The 10,304-nt window shown below is 30.8% G+C and overlaps 1 protein-coding gene across 1 annotated transcript; it reads right to left on the bottom strand.

Annotated features, from left to right (window-relative positions):
* Window positions 1–5,162: 5,162 nt before the first annotated feature.
* On the bottom strand, window positions 5,163–9,830 carry LOC129905135 (SET domain-containing protein SmydA-8). Its single transcript, XM_055980528.1, has 4 exons — window positions 9,322–9,830; window positions 6,669–6,923; window positions 5,979–6,540; window positions 5,163–5,872 (listed from the first exon to the last, which is right to left on the bottom strand). The coding sequence occupies exons 1-4, from the start codon at window positions 9,657–9,659 to the stop codon at window positions 5,309–5,311; spliced, it is 1,719 nt and encodes a 572-aa protein (XP_055836503.1). The 5' UTR covers window positions 9,660–9,830; the 3' UTR covers window positions 5,163–5,308.
* Between the last annotated feature and the right edge of the window lie 474 nt (window positions 9,831–10,304).

The raw sequence follows: 10,304 nt of genomic DNA, 5'->3' as shown, positions 1-10,304 counted from the left end.
AGATAACTGACATTTAGGGATGTGTTCACGAATCATGATATATAACGCCAGTAGTACCAAATATTCAAAATTTAAAAGAAAATATGTTCTTTAAAATAAAAACCCTATAATGGCTAAAACAGATGTGCGGCACATCTGCACGCAAAATACATGTGCATCACTTTATAAATTATTGATGCTGATTTCTGTCAAAAAATTGATAACCTTGATATTTTTTATAATTTTTTTTAGTAAGATAACGGTAAAAATGGATTATAAGCTGTTAAAGTGGAAGAAATAATTGAATTTATAAAACAAAACAAGATGGTTATGTTTTTTTTATGAATTCAATTAGTTCTTCCATTTTAAGAAAATCAAAACAAACGTTATTTGAATTTTTGAATGATAGATTGTGTCAACTGCCAATATCAGTAATGCCAAAGAGCAAGTATTTTGTATTTTTATCGAAACTTGGCATGGAATTTAGAAATAGAGACATGATGCAGCTATGCGCTGCATGCAGATTTTGTTCCCATAAGAGCCCGTGTTATTTTATTTTTCTGCAGGGAAAAAACTGCACGTCTGTTTTGACCACAAAGCTGCAGCTTAAATCGTCTCATGAACACGCTCACAATGAACACAATACACATATTTCGTTTGGAGAGTATTCATATTCAATGCTTTTTTCTTCAATCTTCGAAAAAATATGTAACCACTTCTCCTTCTAACAACATTGACCTTATTTTGTGATGCTTTTCCGGACTGGAAAACTTAAAAAAATGTTACAGAAAGCTTAGGTTTTTATTTAAAAAGAATTTGCAAAATTTTTACTTTTGCCAAAAGTGGTCTTGTGAAGTTAATTTTTTTTCCACGAGTTCAAAGAAAATATCTTTGTTGTCATCATCTTTCTCCCCTATATGGCGGTAGCGCAGGACTTTCTAAATGAGTCTACCTCCAACACCCGACAAACAATTTTGGTTCTATAAAGCTTTACAGATTCAATTGTTGCTTCTGTAAAGCATTATAGAAGCAAAATTGTTAGTAGGGCATGAAATCCGCTTTCAAATAAGCGCTGTTGACAGCAGCTGTAGATGCCATGGCTTTTCAGTTAAGGCCTGGCCCTTCACGTCTTTGAAGGTAGTTATGTCTTCCATATAGCAGTATTGGGTCTCCGCCTCCGCAGTTGTTCTGTGGCACTATTCATTCGATGCCAACTGGAGTGAAATTCATTTACAGGGTTAACAAACTCCGAGTTAACCCAATGCTGAAAAGTGAAAAAGTGGCCTTTCAAGTTTCTGTTGTACCTAAATAATTCTTCATTACCACGCCATGACTTTATTTTCAAATCCGCCCCTGAACATTTACCCCCATAGCAAAGGCAAATAATGAAAAATCGAATTCCTTCAGGACGACAACGACGAAACTAAAAAATATGCGAAACCATTACAAACCCAACAGAGGAGCAACAAACATGCTAATAATGTCGGATTTTGTCGTCCTGATAATGACCTTCAAGCATCAACCATCACAACACCAGGGAGGAAACATTGAAAAATGCTGTCGAAGAATCTTTTTGGAGTGGAGCCAAAAGAGTGAAAAAGGAGTAGTACCTAGGTATTGCAAAAAGTGCAGGTAATTATAAAATACTGTACACAAAATTTTGTACCTACTTCAAACTCCTGTAACTTTATAGCTGTAAGGATAAAAAATTTCAATGCTGATTAAGAAACCAGACACCGTATGGACTTGAAAATAAAAAGAAAAAAAACATCAAAAGGTTTTTTTTCGTCTTTTCTGAGAATCGATTTTTAAAGAAAAATTGCATTTTTGGTATTTTTAATTAGTGTGTTTGATGTCAGTAAATTTAATTGTGCAGTTTCAATTTTCAAAAAAAATAGAAAAAAGTTTTTAATCTATGAAAAAGTTATGAAAGTTAGGATTTAGTTTGGGGGCTGATTAGGGATGATTATTGGTAGAAAATGAGAGTACATCTCCATGATGCGTCAGTAATATCTTGAAAGCATTGTTTTGTGCAGCAAAAAGTTTCATGAAGTTCGAAGAATAAATGTGTATCTTTTCGACTGTAGCAAAAAGTTGAAAACTCGACAGTAAGAATGAGTTTAAACGTTGAAAAACGTTTAAATTATATAAATTCTCTGAAATAGAACAAAAACAAAAATAGTAACTTCTTAAACTTTGCTGTTATGAAAACATCAAAATCGAATTTCTTTGCTGCTTTTTCTTCTACTGAAAATTATTTTTTATTTCAGCTCAGTGTTTTTACTTTTGCTCTCTGGAGCAAGTTTAGGTTCCTTTTGCTGTGTTTCAAAAATATGTTCAAGGTTTCTCCATTTAAATAATGTAGAAGTTAAAAGAATTGAATTTTATCTGAAAAGCTTATTTGGACTTTTTATTGAAGTGATAACGTTCAAAATCGATGAACCATGGCAGCATCCACGAAAAAGTGACGCCATTTTCTCCCGTTGCACCTGAAATTTTTAGCAGTGCTGCAAAAATTTCAATTAAAAATAAACTATTGGCGAGATACAAAAATTTTCTATAGCTTATTTGAAAGCTATAACAAAAAGTTGCATACGAATGAAGGATTTTAAAAAACTCCATCATATAATAGGGTAAATAGGGGTAAAACAAAATTGCAAAAAATCTCAAACTTATATAAAATATATATGGTCGTGTGCATGCATGTGCAGAAAATTGGTATTCTTAAATGATTTTTGACCGAATACCGAGAAAAACTATTTATTTTGACCCAAGTTTTTTGACTGTTTTAACCGTTTTTTATTTGTATCTTTTTTTCTTCAACAGATAAATGAATTAAATGGGAGCGGGTCATAATTCTGTACGACAAAATTCTGTAGGGTCAAAATACTGTAAGACCATAATTCTGTACGTCATTATACTGTAAATACAAAATTCTGTACGTCAAAATATTGTATGAACAAAATACTGACTTGCAAAATTCTGTTTTGCAAAATTCTGTACTGCAAAATACTGTATTTTCAATACAGTATTTTAAAAGAAATTTCCTTTGATAAAAAAACACGATATAGTAGCTTTAAATATAATTATTGACAGTAGAGTTGTAATTTTATACAAACATAATTATTAAGGTAAAAAAGTAAATCAATTCTAGGAACACAAATCAAACTTTTCTTAAACATACAAAATACATTTTACAAAAAAAAAATGTCAAAATCAATATAAATTTAATTTTTTTTTCAATCCGTTTTAGGTATGCAACGTGGTTTAATTCAGATTGTTTTTTAAATAAGTGTAGTTTTGTTTTCTCTCTCTTTTTTCCCTAGCTCCTAATAAAGTACCTAGATTAATTAAGTGCGCGCGCACTTTTTTACATTATCAAAACGATATTTTGTACAACATTTTTACATAATTTTGATATACAGAATTTTGATGTACAGAATTTTGAAATACAGTATTTTGACCAACCAGAATTTTGCTATACAGAATTTTGACTTTCAGAATTTTGTTCGTACAGCATTTTGCACATACAGAATTTTGACATAGAGTATTTTGGCATACAGTATTTTGAATACAGAATTTCGACCCCAACCCGTTTACTTTGTGCAAAATTTCAATCAATTTCGTATTCAAAATTTTTAGACAACCATAAAATAAAGTTTTATTTTACAACACGTTCTTTCTTGATTTAGAGCTGATAAAAATTGTATTTAACTTTATTGAGCACGCTAATAATATTACCTTTTATTTGATATATCACACATAGCGGTACATTTAGTACAAGTTACACAATGTTTAAATAAATACCTCAAAACACCTATCGAGATCTGTTGCCCATGACCGCTTTAAAAAAAAATCTTCCTTTTTTTGTAGGCATCGTAGAAACATGATTGAAGCCTCATATAAAAAGTGAAATAATAAGCTTTCCGATGATTTTAAACTTATTTTAGGTTGTCATTTAAAAAAAATGGACTTAAAAATAATTGAAGAAAAAGAATATTGATTTTCTTGCTTTTTTTGATGAAAATTGATTGGGTTCAAAATATTCTAGCTTTTTTTGTAGATGTCGTGCAGGCATGCTTGATATGAATATTTTGAGCTGAAACAATAAGTTTTTAAATGGTATACAATTTATATAAAAAAAATGGATTTAATGGTGTTAAAAGAAAAAAGTTTGATTTTTTTCACTTTTTTTTTTTTAAATTTTTATTATATTTTATACCTTTTACGCATTGTAAGAATTTAAGTATAGCTTAATTCTTAAGAAAATATATTAAACTTTTTAATGGTGTAATTTTTTTGTAAGCTTTTTATATAAAAGGCCTTAGGTCATACAGACATTAGTTAAAATTACACCGGCACACAAAAAAAAAAAAGTGTCATGAACCAGAAACCAGACCTATCTTTCTATATGTTTTTAGGCACGCTGAATCCGAATTTGAAGTCCGTTTGGCCCCATCACCCTCCAGTTTTGAGCTGTGAGTGCATTTTGTTTGAATTTGTATGACTTTTTTGGAGTTTTTTGCATTTTTCTCAAAACGGACTTGAAAATCGGATTCAGCGGTCCCAAAAACATATAGAAAGATAGGTCTGGTTTCTGGTTCATGACACTTTTTTTTTTTGTGTGCCGGGTATGACAGCGACATGTCGCGACAGTGCTAGCACACAAAAAAAAAAAGTTGTATGAACCAGAAACCAGACCTATCTTTCTATATGTTTTTGGGACCGCTGAATCCGAATTTCAAGTCCGTTTTGCCCGGTCACCCTCCAGTTTTGAGAAAAGTGTAAAAAAGACCCCAAAAACTACCTTTTTTTGAGTTTTTTGCATATTACTCAAAACTGGAGGGTGACAGGGCCAAACGGACTTGAAATTCGGATTCAGCGGTCCCAAAAACATATAGAAAGATAGGTCTGGTTTCTGGTTCATGACACTTTTTTTTTTGTGTGCCGGTGTTATTATTATTATTTTTAGATAATTTTTTTTAAACAAAAGCACATACCTAACCTGTTTTCTTATGACGTTATTTCGTAAAATCATCGTCCGTAAATCGGCTTTACAGACAACCACTATTTTTTTTTTACAAAGAATTACTTAAAGTCTTCAATAGATGGTCAAAAATCAGACATCAAAAACCATTAGCGCAAATTTTAAACGATTAAGTAAATTGCTAAAGCCATTAGTAAGTTGCGTAGTTCAAAATCCGTCAACTTTTTGGTTTAGTAACTTACTAAAATGACTTTAGCAATTTACTTAATCGTTTAAAATTTTGCACCATTATTTTCTCTTCATCTTGATACTTCAAACAAAAACAAGATATTGATTCAAACCTCAATTTATTTTCACTTTTTCAAACTTACTTCGTGTCAAATAGCTAACAATCAAATAATCTAATTCTTGAATAGCCTTCTCAACAGTATCATTCAATTTCTTCCCAACAACACTGTCCAATTCCTTTTTAAGAACCCTGATAGCTCGTTTAAGATAATCACGAGCTAGATTCAACTTATCTAAAGCTTGCTTCCCACCCGTGGGTGTATTCTCAAGAAGTCGTCTAGCTTCTTCTTTAAGAACACTATGCATTTCTAACAATATAATTCCAACGTAAATTGACAATCTTATTGTAAATGGATCTAATTTGTCACAAATAGCCAGCAATTCATTGCACATTTTCATTTTCTTCTCGAGAATTTCTTCAGTAAGAACTTGCAAGGAAAATCCTGATTGAGTTCCATAGAGTTGAATTAGTGAATGCTTCAGAGCAAATATCTGATAATGATTTGGATGTAAGAATTGCGAGAGTTTTTCAATTAATGCTTCCAACTGAAGAATCGTTGGTTTTGTTGCAAGGATTCGTTCAACATCCTCATTGATTTGTGTCAGCAAAAAACGTACCTGCAAAAAAACACACATTAATGTACACTATAACATTTAGTTTAGAGAGATTTAATTTAATGTTAGATAATTACAAGGGTGGTACATTTATCTTGTTGAAACTTACCTCCTCACCACTTATAACCATTGGACATGTATCACACATCCAATCTGTCTTCGCAGAAAGCGGATCCTTTGGCAACTGTATACCACCACATTCCTTGCCAACATCCCCAACACATATCATTCCACTAAAGTACGTTTGAAACTCTGTGGGATCTCGACAGCGGTCACATTGACACAGGAAATGCTTGGTTATCTGGAGATGCTCATGTCGCATTTGTGTTCCCCAAAGCATATTCGAGTACATTATCTGCAGGTGTTCACCTTTGCGGATGTCTCTTCCGGCTACAACTGAAATTTTAAATCCGTTTCGATGGTCGAATTGAAAATAGCAATTGGGATGACATGTGTGTTCCATCATGCAAGCAATATAGAAGACTCCACTGAGTTCAAGACCACTGGGTAGATTAATGCACATATAATTAGTTTCGATGATTCCACAGATTTTGTGTAAGACATCGGGTTCGTTGTGTTGCAAGAATTTCTCTTGTTTCTTATTTTCGAGATGTTTGAGTTTTTGAAGGTAGTTTGTGTGCAAATAGGTTACGATGCGGTCTTGGGCTTCTCTGGAAATACAAATAATGATGAGTAATTTATTAAGTGACATTGTTGACGAAACAATTGACCATTTTCCCATTTAATTAAGCATTAGTTTTCCCAAAATTCAATTACTGATGAAGATGATAATACTTACTGATAGAGTTCTGTATTTAGACGTTCTTCTTCGTGACTTTGCATGTCCATCAATTCTGACCACTTTTTTGTGTTTTGTACTTGAAGTAGTAAACACTTGAGAACAAATAGAGAATCACTTCGGTAGTAATCGTTGAGTGATTTGATGTCACGGTTAGCTGGTCCATTACCAAGCATCAAAACTGAACATTCGACTCCATGGAGTTTTGGATTTTGAAGGCCAGCACAAGTGAGAGAACAAACTGGCCATTTGCACCTTTGAAAGATAAACAAAACGAAAAAATAATCAGAAAAAAATAAATAGAAAATAATGTTACGTATACACCACAGTGACCAGAAATTCGTTTGAATTGCAATCTCTAGGAAAATGTCTTGGCATTTTATAGCTACACTTAAGAGCAAAAAAACGGAATCAAAAAAGATAATTTTTATTTAAAACAAAAATTGCAATGGATAAAATAATGTTTCTTCAAGTTTTATGGTCTCATTTAAAAGCTTGAATTTTTTACTTTTAATTGTTGGTAAAAACAAAATGCATACGATAGTATCATAGCTATCTGTCAATAAATTGCACTTCATTTTTTTCTAAATGTTAAATTTTCTTGATATTCTCTGCTTCAATTTCAGTTTTTTTTTTCCTACCGTTACTATTGACGTTAGCTGTCAATAAATTGCACTTAATTTTTTTAAAATGTTAAATTTTCCAGTTTCAGTTTCAGTCTTTTTTTGCTTACATGCTTCATTTATGTTGATTGGATCCTTATAAAGTGAACGGGTTTTAAAGTTCCTAGTATTGATTTAAAGCCTTTGTTTCAAGCTTTTTAATGGTGCAATTAACATTCATGTATGTCAATTACATCCTGGCCAATTAACGTTTTAAAAAAACGCAAAAGTTTGATTCCATTTTTTTGCTCCTAAGTGTAGATCATTCATAGTTCAGTTAAGTTAGGAGAAAAGAAGAATTAACATCGGAATGGATGTTAATAAAAGGTTTATTTTAAAAATTTTTTTGTTTGGATACTTTATAAATAACCTCAGAAGTCTAGAAAAATCTTATCTTCGCAACACGCGATTTTTATAAAATGTGCAAAAGAGATATTTACAAAAAACTTTGATTGATTCCGAGGTTTACGCTTCTCCTCGACTAATTTGACTGTACTTGTACTAGTTTATATTTTCATCAGATAACAATGTTACGCATACGCCACAGTGACTCGCTGGTGTGGAAGACTCCAAAATATGTTTAGTTTGATAATAACTAATTGAATAACAAGGTACTTTCAATAAATTCAAAATGAAAATATGAATATGATTTAGATTTTTTTTTTTGTAAATTGAAAGAAAAGGTAGCAAAAAAATTTCTTAAATATATGGCAGGTATTTAAGTGTAATTACGAAAATGTTCATAAGGAAATATTATAGAATTGCGTCTTAACAGTAAATCTCTATATGTGCCTTGTGAAAAACGGCACACAATATAACTTTAAAATAATTAGAACATTTTCAATTTTGGAAAAATCATCGCCTGGATGCTATTGCTATCTTGTATTTAAAATCGATTTCCCAACATTTTGAAAAATGGACATTGAACAAGATAACATCCAGCCGACGAAATCTTTAACACATTTTACGCACAGAAAAACGTACGAATTTTACTAATTAGTTACCCACACAAAGAGAAAATAACATAACAATAAAATAAGTTAAATATAGAAGAAGTAAAGTTCATTACGTTATTTTCTCTCTGTGCAGAACAAAATTTGTAAGTAATTTAAAATGCTGTTTATGAGTAAAAAATCGACAAGTAACTGCAAATGCGCGCCAAATACCAAAATTTTAATATTCACTATAAAAAGGCCATTTTGTAAGGTATATTTTTGTACTCAAAATCCTTCCGAATAACATACTTTTTTGTTACTACCTTTTTTTTACTTGAAAAAATCCTAAGCAATGCACTTCTAGATCGAGACTTTTATGAAATCTCCATAAATGTAAACACGTAAATTTATTAAACTTGGATATTAAAATCATTTCTTATAAGAATAACTACTTGTGATGATTATCATGTAGTTTATAAAGAAAACAAGATTTTGATTACATTTTGTTAAGAATTTTTTTCTCTTACTTCATGCACGTAGGGGCTCAAAAGTTTCTCAATAAAATCTATTTAATAGAAAAAAATATTCTCAAAGTTTTATGTCTGTATTATTAGGTACCTTTGTTAAAATTACCAATGTTTTAACAAAAAGTATCAATATAATTAAAGATAGTTTTCAAGGTTTTTTAATAAATTTCGTCAAAACAGTAGTTATAATTTAAAAAATAGTTATAATTTAATTTTATTTAGTTTAGTTAACAAAATGGGTTTCTGTAAATAGAGTCTGAGCTAAGAAAAAAATGCCGCTTTTTAAAAGTTTTTGAGATCATGTCTTTGAGCGTGGTAATTTTTTTTAAATTTGTAATGGCTTCTAAAATACCTAAATTTCTTCTTTAAAAATGCGTTAGTGTTTTCTTTAACAAACAAGGTTTAATTTAAGAAAGATTAAAAAACGGATTAAAAAAAACTATCCATGTTTTAAACACTAAATCTTTTTATCGTAAGAAAAAATGAACGTATTGTACGAACATATTATATTGATATACCATTTCCTCACCTCGGACACTGATAACCATCTACACGACACGGAGTAAAACATCCAACACAAGGCATCACTGGATTCATTTCATCACTTTTACTCAAATACCATTTAGGTCCAACAACCAAAGGTGCTTCGGTAAACACCACTTGATCAGCCTTAATGTCTCGTGTTGCTATTAAAAACCGACCGAGTTCATCACTTTTAGCTATTTTAAATGGACGACATTCTGACTTGTGTGTTTTCCAGTGAGCTTTCTGATGTTCAGCACCGCAATAGGAAACACTTTTACATGCCGAACAAAATTGCTTAGCAGGGATTTTACAAACTGCACAATTTCCACTTTCTTCCGACATTATACTGTCAAAGATATTGTTTAAAGTTATCAAACAAATTATCTTCAAGTGTTTTTATAAATTTTTTTTTCACTGAAAAGATATTTTTCAATACCAAATTGGGAAAATATTAAAAAGAAAATATCACAAAATTTCGCGATGATTTAACGTCAAAAAGTTTTTCATTCTTCAAGAGAAATTACTCAACTGAAAATCTTTAGAGGTAGAAAATCTTTTTCACAGCACTTCGAATGCGTTTAGTTTATTTTAGGAATTCATTGAGAGAAAATTGAGAAATCATATAAGAAATCTCTTGAGAGGAATTTAAGAGAGTGTGAAATATATTTTTAAAATTGAAATACATTTTGCATTATTATAGATCATTTTTTGTCATCACACAAAATGCGGCAAAAAGATCCTTTTGAAAACTGATAGAAATTATGATTTGAAATTATATCTTTTAAAGACAATTTGAAATTTATATAATTAAATAAACATGTTGGAAGTAAGAGTAAAATAATGATAGAATGTATTTTTGCGAACTTGAATAATAAACATGCCTACTGAAGTTTTTGTTTATCGAATTCGACACTATTATATGATATTATAATATTGTGATGGTTTTTTTCAAAGGCTAAGCTCGCCGGATTCCAGAGTCGTCTCGAG

This window comes from Episyrphus balteatus, chromosome 1 (assembly GCF_945859705.1).
Source record: "Episyrphus balteatus chromosome 1, idEpiBalt1.1, whole genome shotgun sequence".
Lineage (NCBI taxonomy): Eukaryota > Metazoa > Arthropoda > Insecta > Diptera > Syrphidae > Episyrphus > Episyrphus balteatus.
This window is presented reverse-complemented; position numbering and strand designations above follow the sequence as displayed.